General features: G+C 38.7%; 1 protein-coding gene across 2 annotated transcripts in view; it reads right to left on the bottom strand.

The window, feature by feature from the left end:
- The window catches only part of Apmap (adipocyte plasma membrane associated protein), a 35,811-nt gene that overhangs the window by 9,131 nt on the left and 9,792 nt on the right, over positions 1–16,888 (bottom strand). The window contains exons 3-5 of one of the 2 annotated variants that reach the window (XM_005334590.5): positions 12,225–12,340; positions 1,841–1,933; positions 266–382 (exon numbers count right to left, since the gene is read on the bottom strand). In XM_005334590.5, the coding sequence (XP_005334647.1) occupies positions 266–382; positions 1,841–1,933; positions 12,225–12,340 (326 nt within the window). The remainder of the gene's footprint in view (positions 1–265; positions 383–1,840; positions 1,934–12,224; positions 12,341–16,888) is intronic. The other variant, XM_021732728.3, reaches the window with a different exon arrangement.

The following is a 16,888-nucleotide window of genomic DNA, read 5'->3' as shown; positions in this document are numbered from 1 at the left end:
CCCCAAATGCACCTCCTTGAGACCCTGTGGCTAAAATACTAATAACAGAAGAAATCAACACAGATCAAATGCCATCACACAGAGAGATCTGATGGCTAAAACTAGTTGACATATGTAGGCAATGCTTTCAGTACCATTCAGTGAGTAAGAAAACATTAGAGTCTCTAGCAGACCATTCTTAACAAATCCTATTAAATCTACTTATACACACATCATATAAAAGAGCTGAAAACACCACAGAAGGAAACACATTATTGTCACATACGTTTCTGAGGATTTACTTCAAACAGTCCCTTGTATGCATCAGCCACAAAAAGAGTTCCATTGGGCCCTGCCCGGATGCCCAGAGGTCTCCCACAAGCAGGTTCATCATCCCGGGTTTCTAGGAAGACAAACAGACAGGAATTGGCGATTGCCCTCCTCAGTGTCCAAGTATCTCATCCATTTCTACCTAGATAGACATCATGATGTACAGAGCAAAAAGAGTCATAGCATTAGAACTAGACCAGTCCCTATAATGCTCACTTCATGATGTTCAACGTAGGTGCTACTGCAGAATACTCACTGGAGGTGCTCACTCCAGGGTACTCACTACAAGTGCTACTATTTAGATGTCCACAAAGAGTGCTCACTATGGGCGGTGGTGCTTGTGGGTACTCATTGCAAGGTGTTTAAGTGTAGGTGCTTGGTGCTGGTGCTTACTGTGAGGTGCTCATGGTGGGTTGCTTACTGCCAAAACGAAACAGAAAAAGGCAGGTTAAATAATCAAGCTTAGAGTATGATCCATCATATAAAAAACTGAGTGGGCGTGAGTACCCATGAATAGAAAGACATCTGAAAAGTTACTCACTAAAATATCCATAACAATTACATCTGAGAAGCTAAGGTGATTTTTATTTTGTTTTTATTATGTTTGTATTCTTTCCATTTCATAATGAAAATGCATCATTTTACGAAAATATTCTAGCTATTAAAAATGGTAACTAGGGGTATAGCTCAATGGTGGAGAGCTTGTTCAGCACACACAAAGCCCTGAGTTCAATCCCCAGCATCACAAAAAATTAAAAATAAAAATCCAGGCATGGTGGTGCATAGCAATAATCCCAACAACTTGGTAGGCTGAGGCAGGAAGAACCCAATTTTGAAGCCAGTCTCAGCAATGTAGCGAAACTTTCAGCAACTTAGTGAGACTCTGCCTCAAAATAAAACTCAAAATAAAAAAATAGGGGTAGGTTTGTAGCTCAGTGGTAAAGCAGCCCTGGTATCAATCTCCAGTAATATAAAATGACAATAAAAATAAAGTAAAATAAAATAGCATAAATAACATAAAATAACAAAATAACATAACATAACAAAATAAAAATTAAAAGAAGCCTTGGACTATCAATTTTTAAACAGTAGAAGTCTTCTACTCTAGGTTTCCAAAACCTGCAATGATTTAAGAGCATTTCACTTTGAATGACACTGCTACAATTCTTCAAAAGCTGATACAGCCATTACACATGAGCATTCCAGTCATGATAAAGCCACCTACTTTTCTGTAACAGCACTTCAACATCATCAATTAACCTCTGAAACCACCACAAAAGTGACCACAACATGAGGAACAGTGAAGAGGTATAGCCCCACAAAGTATCCAACAGGTTCTATGGCTACCGTCCAGTTGGGTAACCACCAAGCCCTGTGAGGTCCAGCAACCAACCACCTGGCAAATGCAAATTCCACATCATGTTCTCTCTGCCAAATGGTCATGGCTTCTTCTTCTCCAAGGGGAAGCTGGCTTCTAGAGAAAAGCAGTTCTACAGGTGGCACCTTTTTGAATGACTTGTCGCCCACTTACTGCATGGGCCCGAACCAAACCGGGCGATGGTCTCTATTTCACCACTTTCAAGTTTTACAACCCGGCCATCTGCTGTGCCAGTAAACATCACATCTGTTTTAAAAAACAAAGAAGGAAAAAGATTATTAATAGTTGGCCCAAGAGGGGCTGGGGATGTGGCTCAAGCAGTAGCACGCTCGCCTGGCTTGCGTGCGGCCTAGGTTCGCCTGGCATGCGTGCGGCCTAGGTTCGATCCTCAGCACCACATACAAAGATGTTGTGTCTTCCGAAAACTAAAAAATAAATATTAAAATTCTCATTCTCTCTCTCTCTCTCTCTCTCTCTCTCTCTCTCTCTCTCTCTCTCTCTTAAAAAAAAAAAGAGTTGGCCCAAGAATTGTGGCCATACCACCTTCTTCCAAAATCGGAGGTGACTTGGTTGTTTTCATTTCATGAAATGAAATTGCAGTTCTGAGGATGAACAATAGGTGATGTCTGAGAATTAAGCTTACACTGACAAAACTGCAAGGGCCTAGGGAACTAGCATGTGGGTCTGATCCTGACCATACAGGTAGGGTAAAACACACAAAAATCAGTGATAAAAACTGAGAGGCTGCTATTGTCTAGTCTGAAAGTCTAGACTGATACTCGGGACCCAGAGGCACAGATGCATGTTCACCTCAAGGCAATATCTGCTGCTGATGTCGATGACTTCCTACTAAAGAAGAAGAACTGCTCATTTGGGCAACATGGGTACTAAAATTAGAAAGAGAAGATTAGCATATCTTAAAGCAAGGATGATATAAAATTCATTAAACATTTCAGTTTTTAAATGATATATATTTAAACATGTAAACTCTAGGGCAACCACTATAAAAAGTTTTAAAAATATATATATGTGTATTTGTGTGTGTGTGTGTGTGTGTGTGTGTGTGTGTGTGTGTGTGTTTGTGTGTATTTTTTTTAACTGATACTCTTAGGGAGAAAACTGAATCATAAAAAATGTTTTTGGGTTTTTTTTTCCCAGTACTGGGGATTGAACCCAGGGTGCTCTACCACTGAGCCACATCTCTAGTCCTTTTTATTTTTGAATTTTGAGACAGGGTCTTGCTGAGTTGCTGAGGCTGGTCTTGAACTTGTGATCCTCCTGCCTCAATCTACCAAGTTGCTGGGGTTACAGGTGAGTATCACCACACCCACTTTAATAAAAGACACATACAGATTAAAAGTACAGGGATGGAGAAAGCATGACATACTACCACTAATAGAAGAAAATAGAAGTAGCGTATTAATTTCACACAAAGCAGATTTCAGAGCTAGGAAAATTATCAGGGATAAAGAGGGGCATTACATAATGATAATGTAAGACATAACAATCTTTAATATGGATATGCCTCACATCAGAACATCAAAAACTGTCAGAACTGCAAGATGAAATAAGATCTATCATGACACTTCAACTCCCTTCTTCTACCCAGCAAGCAGAAAATTGCTAAGAACAAGGTTAAACTCAACAGCCCCACCAATATACTAGATTTAATTGACATCTAATTAATTATTTCATCCAACAATGGTAGAATACACTCAAATCTTCCTATTCACTAGTTTACTATGTGTGAATTCAACCAACCATGGATCAAAAATATTTGGGGAGGGCTGGGATTGTGGCTCAGTGGTGGAGTGCTCGCTTAGCATGCATGAGGCCCTGGGTTTAAACCTCAGTACAATAAATGTAAAATAAAGATACTGTGTCCACCTAAAACTAAAAAATAAATATTAAAAAAATATATTTGGGGAAAAAAGTGTCTATGATGAACATGAACATACTTTTTCTTGTCATTATTTCCTATACAATGTAACAACTACTTATGTGATATTTACATTGTTTAAGGTATGATAGGTAATCTAGAGACAACTTAAAGTACATGGCAGAATATGCATAGGTGATATGCAAATTCCATGTCATTTAATAAAAGGGACTTGAGCATCTGCAGATTTAGGTATCTATGGAGGTCCTAGAACCAATTCCTGGAACATACCAAAGCCCAAATGTATACATTCTTCTCAAACTCATATAGAACACTCACCAACATAGACCACATTCTGGATCATAAAACATACCTTAGCAAATTTAAAAGAATATATCACAATACGAGATCTTAGGTTATACTACAGAACTATAGTAACAAAAACAGCATGATATTGACACCAAAACAGACATGAAGACCAATGGTACAAAATAGAAACACAGAGACAAATCCACATAAATATAGGTATCTCACTCTTGACAAAGGTGCCATAAACATACATTGGAGAAAAGATAGCCTCTTCAACAAATGGTGCAAGAAAAACTGGAAATTCATATGTAGCAAAATGAAATTAGACCCCCATCTCTCACCCTAAACAAAATGCAACTCAAAGTAGATCAAGGACCTAGGCATTAGACCAGAGACCCTGGACCTACTAGAAGAAAAAACAGGCTCAAACATCCATCATTGTTGGCTTAGAACCCAAATTTCTCAATGAGACTCCTAAAGCACAAGAAGTAAAATCAAGAACCAATAAATGGGATGGTATCAAACTAAAAAGCTTCTTCACAGCAAGAACATAAACACAGAGCCTATGGAATGGAAGAAAGTCTTTGACACCTGCACCTCACATAGAACGCTAATCTCCAAGATATATAAAGAATTCAAGCTGAGTGCAGTGGTGCACACCTATAATACCAGCAGCTCGGGAAGCTGAGGCAGGAGGATTTTTTTTTTTTATTGGTTATTCAAAACATTACAAAGATTGCAGAATCACATCGGTTACACATCCACATTTTTACATAATGCCATAATAGTAACTGTTGTATTCTGCTACCTTTCCTATCCTCTACTATCCCCCCTCCCCTCCCATCTTCTCTCTCTACCCCATCTACTGTAATTCATTTCTCTCCTTATTTTTTCCCATTCCCCTCACAACCTCTTATATGTAATTTTGTATAACAATGAGGGTCTCCTTCCATTTCCATGCGATTTCCCTTTTCTCTCTCTTTCCCTCCCACCTCATGACTCTGTTTAATGTTAATCTTTTCCTCCTGCTCTTCCTCCCTGCTCTGTTCTTAGTTGCTCTCATTATATCAAGGAAGACATTTGGCATTTGTTTTTTAGGGATTGGCTAGCTTCACTTAGAATAATCTGCTCTAATGACATCCATTTCCCTGCAAATTCTATGATTTTGTCATTTCTTAGTGCTGCGTAGTACTCCATTGTGTATAAATGCCACATTTTTTTTATCCATTCATCTATTGAGGGGCATCTAGGTTGGTTCCACAGTCTAGCTATTGTGAATTGTGCTGCTATGAGCATCGATGTGGCAGCATCCCTGTAGTACGCTCTTTTAAGGTCTTCAGGGAATAGTCCAAGAAGGGGGATAGCTGGGTCAAATGGTGGTTCCATTCCCAGCTTTCCCAGGAATCTCCATACTGCTTTCCATATTGGCTGCACCAATTTGCAGTCCCACCAGCAATGTACAAGAGTACCCTTTTCCCCACATCCTCGCCAGCACTTGTTGTTGTTTGACTTCATAATGGCTGCCAATCTTACTGGAGTGAGATGGTATCTTAGGGTGGTTTTGATTTGCATTTCTCTGACTGCTAGAGATGGTGAGCATTTTTTCATGTACTTGTTGATTGATTATATGTCCTCCTCTGAGAAGTGTCTGTTCAGGTCTTTGGCCCATTTGTTGATTGGGTTATTTGTTTTCTTATTGTTTAATTTTTTGAGTTCTTTGTATACTCTGGATATTAGGGCTCTATCTGAAGTGTGAGGAGTAAAAATTTCTTCCCATGATGTAGGCTCCCTGTTTACCTCTCTTATTGTTTCTCTTGCTGAGAAAAAACTTTTTAGTTTAAGTAAGTCCCATTTGTTGATTCTTGTTATTAACTCTTGTGCTATGGGTGTCCTATTAAGGAATTTGGAGCCCAACCCCACAATATATAGATCGGAGCCAACCTTTTCTTCTATCAGACGCATAGTCTCTGATTTGATATCAAGGTCCTTGATCCATTTTGAGTTGACTTTTGTGCATGGCAAGAGGAGGGGATTCAGTTTCATTTTGTTGCATATGGATTTCCAGTTTTCCCAGCACCATTTGTTGAAGATGCTATCCTTCCTCCATTGCATGCTTTTAGCCCCTTTATCAAATATAAGATAGTTGTAATTTTGTGGATTGGTTTCTGTGTCCTCTATTCTGTACCATTGGTCCACCCGCCTGTTTTGGTACCAGTACCATGCTGTTTTTGTTACTATTGCTTTGTAGTACAGTTTGAAATCTGGTATCGCTACACCTCCTGATTCACACTTCCTGCTTAGAATTGCTTTTGCTATTCTGGGTCTTTTATTTTTCCATATGAATTTCATGATTGCTTTATCTATTTCTACAAGAAATGCCGTTGGGATTTTGATGGGCACTGCATTGAACCTATGGAGAACTTTTGGTAATATCGCCATTTTGATGATGTTAGTTCTGCCTATCCATGAACAGGTTATATTTTTCCATCTTCTAAGATCTTCTTCTATTTCTCTCTTTAGGGTTCTGTAGTTTTCATTGTATAAATCTTTCACCTCTTTTGTTAGGTTGATTCCCAAGTATTTTTTTTTTTTGAGGATATTGTGAATGGGGTGGTTTTCCTCATTTCCAGTTCAGAAGATTTGTCGCTGATATACAGGAATGCCTTTGATTTATGAGTGTTGATTTTATATCCTGCCACTTTGCTGAATTCATTTATTAGCTCTAGTAGTTTCTTTGTAGACCCTTTTGTGTCTTCTAGGTATAGGTTCATATCATCCAAAAATATGATAATTTAAGTTCTTCTTTTCCTATCTTAATGCCTTTAATTTCTTTTGTCTGTCTAATTGCTCTGGCCAGTATTTCGAGAACTATATTGAATAGAAGCAGTGAGAGAGGGCATCCCTGTCTTGTTCCAGATTTTAGAGGGAATGAGGCAGGAGGATCTTGAGTTCAAAGCCAGCCTCAGCAACTTAGTGAGGCCCTAAACAATTCAGTGAGACCCTATCTCTAAACAAAATATTAAAAAAGGGCTGGGAATGTGGCTCAATGGTTAAGTTCCCTGGGCTCAATCCCTGGTACCAAAAAATAACTCAAACACTTAACACCAAAAAAAACCACAAATGACCCAATTAATAAATGGGCAAAGGAACTGAATAGACACTTCACAGAAAAAGAAATATGACTGGTCAACAAATATATGAAAAAAAGTTCAACATCTCTAGCAATTAGAGAAATGCAAATTAAAACTACAGTGAGATTTCATCTTACTCCAAGAACGGTACTATCAAGAATGCAAGTAACAATAAATGTTGGTGAGGATATGGGGAAAAAGGTACACTCATAAATCATTGGTGGGAGTGCAAATTGGTACAACCACTCTGGAAAGCAGTACGAAGATTCCTCAGAAAACTTGGAATTGAACCACCATTTGACCCAGTTATCCCACTCCTTGGTATACATCCAAAGGACTTAAAATCAGCATACTGTGGTGACACAGCCATATCAATGTTTACAGCAGCTCAATTCACAATAGCTAAGCTATCTAAGGAATCAACATAGGTGCCTTTCAACAGATGAATGAATAAAGAAAATGTGATATAACACACACACACACACATACATACATACACACATACACACACACACAGTGGAATATTACTCAGCCATAAGAAGAATGTAATTATGACATTTGCCAGTAGATAAATGGAACTGGAGACTATCATGATAACTAGAATAAGCCAATCCCAAAAAAACAAATGCTAATTTCTCTCTGATACGTGAATGCTAACACACAATAAGGGCAGGGGGAATAGAAGTTCATTGGATTAGACAAAAGGGAATGAAGGGCAGGGAGGGGGAATGGGAATAGAAAAGACAGTAGAATGAATCAGACATAACTTTCTTATATTCAGATATTAAGATGAACAAGACCAGTGTATCTCCATACCATGAATGATCACAGATTGGGGACTTCTAATCCATGTATGTATAATGTCAAAATACACAACAAATAAAATTTTGAAATAAAATATGGGTCAATGAAGAAATCTCATGAGAAATTAAAAATATTTTGAACTGAATAAAAATGAAAATACAACTTATCAAAATTTGTGGGATACAGTGAAAATGGTATTCAAAGGAAAATGTCACATTGAACAAATATATTAGAAAAGAAAAATATATTTAAAATTCATACTCTTTAAGTTTTCAACTTAGGAAACTAGAAAAAGACAAGTAAACTAAATTCATCAGAAACAAAAGAGGAAACATCACAATAATGTTCACAAATTTGACAACCTGGATGAAATGGACCAATTCAATTCCTTGAAAGACACAATCTGCCAACACTACACAAGAAGAAATAGAAAATGAATAATCCTGTGTCTATCAAAGAAATTGAATTGATAATTAACAACCTTTCAAGAGAGAAAGCATCAGGCTTAGAGGGATTCACTGGTGAATTCTGCCAAACATTTAAGAAATTACAACCAATTTTCTAAAATTTCTTTCAGTAGATAGAAGCAGATAGAATACTTCCTAACTCATTCCATGGGTCCAACATGAACCCAAATACTAAAGCCAGAAAAAAATATTATGAGAAAATTATAAACCATTCTCTTACATGAACGTATACACAAAGATCCTCAACAAAATCAAATCCAACAATGTATAAAAAAGGCTATACATCAACCGTGTGGAATTTATCCCAGGTATGTAAGGCTGGTTCAACATTCAAAAATCAATAGGCTAAAAAAAGAAAAAATCACATGATCATAATAATTGATTCATAAAAAGAATCCAACAAAATCTAATACCCATCTATAATATTTTTTTTAAAAAAAGGCTCTCAGCAAGCTAGGAATAGTGGGAAACTTCCTCAAATTGATAAAGAACTCCTTTCAACATGAAACTGATTAAAATAATTTTTAACAAAAGAAACTAAAAGGGGCAATTCTCCAAGCTCATGGATAGGAAGATTCATCATTATTAAGATGTCAGTTCTTCCTAAATTGAGCACAAATTCAACTCAAGCTCAATCAAAATCCCAGCAAGTTATTTTGTGAATACCAACAAATTGATCCTAAAATTTACATGGAAAGGCAAAAGACCTAAAAGAGCCAACATAATATTAAAGAAGAAGAATAAATTCCAAAGATTGACAATACCCAACTTCAATACCCACTATAAAGCCATCAAAATCAAGACAATCTGTTATTAGCAAAAGGCTACACAAATAGGTCAATGAAACAGAACGAAGGGCCCAGGAATAGATCTATATAAACATAATCAACTGATAGTTGACAAAGGAGTAAAGCTAATACACTGGAGAAAACAGTAGTGCTAAAACTGCACATGCAAAAAAGTTAATCTACTGTCATGTATGTAAGAAATACATTTTTTTAAAAAAGTTAATCTAGACACAGATCTTACACACTTCACAAAATTGACTCAAAATGGACCACAGACCTAAATGTGAAATGCAAAAATGATAAAAATTCCAGAAGACAACATAGGGTAAAATCTAGGTGGCCTTGGGTATGGTGATAACTTTTAAGGCATGATTCATGAAGAAATAATTGACAAGCTAGACTGCATTAAAATTAAAAACATCTGTTCTATGAAAGACATTGTCAAGAAAATGATAAGACAAGCCACAGCTTGGGAGAAAATATTTGTAAATACATCTGATAAACAAACAAACAACACAAACAATAACAAACCTGTTATCCAAAACAAAAAAACTCCTAAAGGATGTGAGGGTGATATGATCTCCATTGATCACCAGGTTAAATCTGGCTAATCTGGCTGGCTAGGCAGGTGTCCTCTTCCTCCCTCACCACTCCGTGTGCATGCCTCCCAAAGCAGCTGCTCTATTAAAGAGGATAACCTTCCCCAATAGAAGAGGATAGTTCTTTGGTCAGGGTATAAGAGTAGCTGTTCCCCTGCTAGAACCTCCAAACACTCTATCAAAGAAATCTTAAAATTCAAAAATGAGGAAATAAATAATCCAATTACAAAAATGATCAGGGGCTGTGGCTGTGGCTCAGGGGCTGTGGCTGTGGCTCAGCGGTAGCGCACTTGCTTTGGCATGTGTGAGGCACTGGGTTCAATTCTCAGCACCATATATAAACAAATAAAATAAAGATTTATCAACAATTTTTAAAAAATTTTTTAAATGATCAAAGGACCTGAACAGACACCTTATCAAAGAAGATCTACATGTGCCAAGTAAGCACATGAAAAGATGCTCAATATCCCATGTCATGAGAAAAAATACAAATAAAAACAAGTTCAAAAAGGCCAATATCCAAAACACTGACAATGAAAAATACTGACAAGGATGTAGAGCATCAGGAATGCTCACTCACTGCTAACGGGAATGACAAATGATACAATCACTTTGTAAGATAGTTTGAAGGTTTTTTGTTTTGTTTTTGTTTTTATAAAACTAAACTTACTCTTACCTTGTGATCCACCCTTTATGCTCCTTGGTATTTACCCAAATGAACTGAAATACTTACATCCACACACACACACACAAAAAAAAATCAGCACACAGATATTTATATCAATTTTATTCATAATTGATAAAACTTGGAAACAACCACATGTCCATCATAGCAAATGGATAAATAACTCTGGTACACCCAGTCAATGGAATATGATTCAATGCTAAAAAGAAATGAGCTAGCAAGCCAAAAAAGAAATGGAGGAAACTCAAATGTGTATTGTTAAGTAAAGAAGCCAATCTGAAAAGGCTATATACTGTATGATTCCAACTAGATGGCATTCTGGAAAAGGCAAAACTATGAAGACAATAAAAAGATCAATGGATGCTGAGTTTAAGAGAAAAGGGGAGATGAATCAGAGAGTGCAAAAGATTTTTAGGGCATTGAAAATATTCTGTATAATACTATAATAGTTAATACATCTGTCCAACCCATAGAATATATACCACCAAAAGTGAATCCTTATATAAATTCTAGATGCTGGGAGATAATGATGTCTAAATGGGTACCACTCTGATGGGCAGAGTGCAGGAAAAGCACATGGTAAAACCCAACACTAACACCCATTCATGATAAAAACTTTTCTGGAAAACTCTGTACCTTCTGTTCAATTCTGCTGTAAGCCTAAAATTGTTCTTAAAAATAAAGTCTACTTTAAAATTAAGTATGTTAACTGGTAAATGCTTTTCTCCAGCACTTTGCTAACGCTAACAGCAAGCAGCCAGCCATCTCCAGGACAACCTCCAAATGAAGTGGCAGCAGAACAGGTCCCTGGTGACCTCCCTGTGGTTTACACCCACAAGGATGTAACTAGAGGTCCCTACTGGGCCTAACCAGAAATGCCACCCAGCCTTCAACATGGAGAAAAGAAAAGAGATAGGACAAGCACTCTCTTTGAGAGATAAGAAAAGGCCACCAGCTTGCACTTCAACTCCTACAGATCCCAGTTTTAAACTATAGTATTTTACTTTCCATAAAAAAAAAATTGTGAAATTTACTAATAAATGTCAATTTCTCTTTTTAAGATAAATATGAAGTTCTATCATGAAGTACTTATTCTTCCTGAAATAATTTTGACTTTTGCCAGCCAAAAACTATCCCAACGATTGCACAAAAGGGCCAGCCTAGGGTCCCATGTCAAAGAGCAGGGATTAGGCAAGAGAAGTTGCTCAAACATCTTTGGAGAAGCAGTTGGTGACTAGCATTAGGAATAAAACAGAAGTATACTGGATGCACATGCCCACAGCCATTGCCCAGAAAACACTGGACTTCAGGGTGACTAGAGGCATTTTTGAAAGAAACTACTCAGAAATCCTGACCAGTTAAAGTGTGCCTTTTTAACCCCAAGCTTGATTCTCAATGTGACAGAAATGCCTTGTTCTATATTGCTAGAGAGGCAAGCATTTGAACCAGACCCAATTCTAGTTCTCAAGCATAGGGAGGTGTGACACTACCCACTTAAATAGAGTGGAAATATTAAGAAACATTCTTCTTCATTTCAAAATGAGCTAAGAAATGATGTGCTGTCAAGTAAGACCTATCAAATGAATTAAACATAATGTCTGCATTTTGCCTTTTCCCTTTCACAACACTTTAAGCACATTAAGTGCTCTACAAAAACTTAGAATCATCCCCTTGCAAAAAAAGCATGCAACCTGGTCACAGGACACCAGCAAAAAGAACACTCCCATTGGGTCATCCCATAGGATGTCCATAGCTAAGAAACACATCTAGGGTTCCCCCACCCAACCCCTGCAGCTGTTCCCACAGAATCCAACCATACGAGCAACAACAGCTTGGAAGGCAACCAAGTCACTCCACTTCCTAGGGTTTACTTACCTCCAATATTTACTATGGACTCTGGCCCAATAAGTTGGTTTTCAAATAGCCTTTCTGCCTGTCGCAACTTCGTATTTGGTTGCAGGACACCAAGCAAGATAGGGGGTTCTTTAAAGCTGTAAAATAATTAATTGTAAGAATTTGTAAAAATATACGAGAAGGAAAATGCTTATTGAAGGTCATGTCAGCTCATTCTCACAATGGCCCCATCTCACCAAGAGCCACAGTACTTGAAGTGGCCTCTTAGAGCTGCCCAGGCTAGCCCCATTAACCTTCCACATCCCCTCTGTGCCACTCACAATAGACTCTCCATGCTGGGTCTTTGGCTGGTTGGTTGGATGTATGTGTGAGTGTGTTAGGGTTGGAACCCAGGGCCATGCACATGTGCACTTGTACACATACTAGACAGAAACCCTTATCACTAGGCTACATCCCTGGCCCCGTGCTGGGTCTTGCCTGCACTAGGCACTTCTCATTTTAGATGTTTCTCCCTGGCTCTTCCTCTACCTGGAACATTAAATCCCTTATAAGCTCCTTTTCCCCCCTTGTTCCTCCTTAGCAAGGCCTGCTTTGAACACCCAATTTAATGTTCAATAGCTCCCTGAGTCCAGACCCCTATCTGCTCTATTCTTTTATAACACTTGTCAGCTTCTCATGTACTATTTAATTTACTTTCCAGGTATATTTATGGTCTGTCTATATTTATTGTCCACTAGAACAGATATTTCATGAAATCAGGGATTCCTTTCCATGTTTAATTCTGCTGCATCCAAGCACCTAGTACCCAATCTGGCACACAGGAGGCTCCCAATGTACACTGTTGGGGGGAGGAAAGAGAAATATTTCCAAATCCTCTTCCCACCTTGCCCTCCAGCAAGGTAGTTTCTTAGCCTGCCCATCAGTGTAGAAGAACCAAGGGTCGACAGAGATAGCTGAGGATGTAGAATGATTGGAAAGTAGATAGGATAGAAAGCTTTCCTATCAAAGCATTTCACTCCCTGACACCACCTCTAAGTCAGCACTTGCATAGGACACAGATAACATCACCACCCCCAAATCAAATTCCCTCTCCTTTCCTTATTCCCAATAATGGCTTTTTCCTGCAGTAAGGAAATACACTTTTAGGTTAACAGGGGGCTTAATTTCTAAAGGAAAAGAGCAAACATGCACTTGTGAAAGTGTCCTGCCTGCTTTGTCTGAGTTCAATTTTAACCTTGGGAAAGTCCATCTCCTGAGGTGAGTGTACAGAGTAAACTGCATATTGAGCACATAAAGCCCAGGGACGGAAACACTCAACATCTCTACCACCATGCCCTGGGACTTGGGCTGAGTTCTTCCACAGGAAGTATTCAAGAAGTATTTGTGGAATCTAACTAATCAGCATATAGGTCATGTTCCTGCTCACAAAGAGCCTGAATATAATCTCAGTAGGGAGAAAAAAATTTAAAAAAAAAAAACTTATGAGAAAAAGAACTTATGCAAAGAACAAGCAAGAAAGGGTCCCCATACCAACAGCCAGACAGCAGCAATCTCAACAAAAGGGAGTCAAAAGGAAACTCAAATCAGGCAGGGACTCAGGATATCACCCAGCCAACAGGGCAGTATGAATTCTTATTAAAGCCAAGTGAACCTCTGCTAACTCTTGCTAACTCAATAGCTATGACAGTCACATTCATTTTCTAATTTTTATCCTATTTCTCTCCATGGTTCTGCCTGACCAGGATCACACTTCAATCTTCCCCTTGAGATCAAACTTCCTAAATATCTTTGCCAACTCGGTCAACTATAAATGTAGTAAGTCTGTCCCACACAAATGCATGTGTCCAGGACACAATCTTGTGGCACACCCTCCAAGCAGACACTGGCTTAGCAGCAGCTACTTGGGTATATACTCCAGCACTCTGAGAAAGGACTTAGTTTCTATCCAGAGAGGAACAAAAGGATTATTTTTCACTGAAGAATATGGATTTTTCTAGTCTTTTTAAAAATATATTTATCAGTCAGGTATGGTGGTGGCATATGCATATAATCACAGCAACTTGGGAGGCTGAGGCAGAAGGATCACAAGTTTGAGACCAGCCTCAGAAATTTAGTGAGACCCTCAACAACTCAGTGAGACATTCTCGCAAAAAAAAAAAAAAAAAAAGGACTGGGATGTAGCTCAGTGGTAAAACATCACTGGGTTCAATTTCCAGTACCAAAAAATAAATAAAATAAATAAATTTTTCAGTTACAGTAAAATTTAAGGCAAAAAAATATTTAGCAGTGCTTTGGAGAACAGATTTTGTTACTGTAACTTTTAAAAATGACAGAAAGAGCAATTCTATTAGCATATGAAAGCCTTTTCAATATTTCAGAAGTACACATTTTATTTCTAGGGTGAAACTATAAAACTGAAAAGATGATAAACTTAAAAAGTAGCAAAAACCTTTATGGGTAATCAGGAACATCAAAAGCATAATAAATTAAATACAGACAGTGCCCATGAGAGATTTGTAGAGAAAGGAGAGAAGAAGAGAAGCAGAGTCCCTCACATTCTGACCTCCTGCAGTAGGGAGCAACCTGGAACCTCACAGAGCTATCTCAGGAAAACGGATTCTAGTCCCATGGTGGTGGCTCACTTTTCTGAGGCTGAGCATCACTAAGTTGATGTGTGTGTGTGTGTGTGTGTGTGTGTGTGTGTGTGTGTGTGTGTGTGTGTAGTGTTGGGGATTAAAACCAAGGCCTTGTGCATGCTAGGTAAGCACTCTACTACTGAACCACATCCCCAGCCCCTGATGCTGGCTTTCTTACATCTATACAAACCAACTAATAATGGCTTTGTCATCCTGCTCACATCTCACCACATTGACAAATAGACTTTCAAAGACTTTATCAACATCTTATAGAAATCAAATGTTGTATATGGTCTGTCTGGAATAGACATTCCTCTGATCTCCCACAATGGAAAAGGAAGGTAACTTTGGGGGCAATCTTTTGAAAAGCCTAGCAGCCTTCCTGATGACTTTGCTCCATAAGTATTAACTGCATAATCACCCAGTCTGGAAGAGCTACCACTCCTCTCCGCTCTGTCACACCAGGCTTCTGGTCCATGTGCTCTCTGTGTTGTCTCTGATGTTTGAGAGGTCATCTAGTGCTCTAGAGGTAGCCTCACAAATATACTTCAGTAGCTGATCAGTCACTCAGCGCCACCTCCTGGCCAGGTCCTGTTTACCTTCATGCCACTCACCAACTGCCTTGCAGAGAGATAGGGTAAAGTTGCCAAACCTATTGTGGTAACAGCACCACTTGCCTCACTGAGTGGGTCTCCTCCTTTTTTGCTTGTTTCACCCTGAACAAGGCTTTAAATGAGGCTTTTTTTTTTTTATGCTGTCATTAGCATTTTCTCCAAATCTCAGTTCACTGCTGTTCCTGAACTCTCAGCAGGTCTTTGGCTTTTGCTCCATGAGTTGGGGCCCATCCTCCCAATATCTTAGCATGTCAGTCTTGTCTGAGCCCATGGGAGAGATTCCTGTCAGTCACATGGTTTCATTTCACTTCTCCCTTCCTTCCTCAACAGGCTTATCTACTCCATGGAGAGCACTTTCTTTACCCAACATCACATCCTTATTGGGCCAAGTTTCCTCCCAGTTTCTGGCAGAGTTGCATGGCCCTCTTCCCACGGCATTTCATCATCATGCTTTCTACATATAAACTTGCTTTCCCTGAGATCAAAGGACTTCAGTCACTAAAGCCCCATCCTCCCCCTCTCAGCTCTCCGCTGCTCCCCCTTTTTAAGGGTAGACCCTTGAAAATGCACTTCTGATCCCAAGCTCTGGACACTGTTCACTCTCCTTTGCCATCTGGATCATCAAAGAAGGTCCAGAAAGTTTCTACTAGGGTAGGCTGAGCCGTCCTTCTATATGTTGAAAAGGGTTAGCAAGAGAGGTCCTTTGGAGAGAAGTCCCAGAATGTTCTCAAGTGTAGCTCAGGCAGAAAGCCACACTGGAGTACCTGCTGGCATACCAGGAATTAGAGGCTATGCCCTCAGAACTGACAAAGCCATAGTCTATTCTCAATCTCATTGTGTTTTCACAATACTTTGTACCTTTGCTAGTTCTAGTCAGTGATATTTTCTCTCTCTCTCTCTCTCTCTCTCTCTCTCTCTCTCTCTCTGTGTGTGGGGGGGTGTATGTGTGTTTGGGTGTATGTGTGAGAGAGAGACAGAGAGAGAGAGAGATGCAGGGGGTCAAATCAAGAATCCTGCACTTGCCAGGCAAGCACTCTACCACTAAACTACATCCCCAGCTCCTTTATTAATTCTAAATCCAACAATAAAAATTGACTCTTGCCACATATGTCAATCTAAGCTCAGAACTGTGCCCTCTTTATGTCTCTGTATCCAAATGGGTACTGAACTTAGGCATACTAGGTGCTGAATACATTTTAAGTGAATTGAATCCAATATAAAATCTTAATTTTTATTTATAACAATATGTTGTTCATTTGTAAATGTTATATTCACTCTATAATTAAGCATGATTCTTGACTGAAGCTTTTGAAGCCTTACATGGACCGCTCATCTAAAATGAACTTCAGGCTATGTATAGTGGCGCATGCCTGTAATCCCAGCTATTCAGGAGACTGAGACAAGAGAAGCACAAGTTTGAGGCTAACCTCAGCAA

Source organism: Ictidomys tridecemlineatus, chromosome 5 (assembly GCF_052094955.1).
Source record: "Ictidomys tridecemlineatus isolate mIctTri1 chromosome 5, mIctTri1.hap1, whole genome shotgun sequence".
NCBI classification, from domain to species: domain Eukaryota; kingdom Metazoa; phylum Chordata; class Mammalia; order Rodentia; family Sciuridae; genus Ictidomys; species Ictidomys tridecemlineatus.
This window is presented reverse-complemented; position numbering and strand designations above follow the sequence as displayed.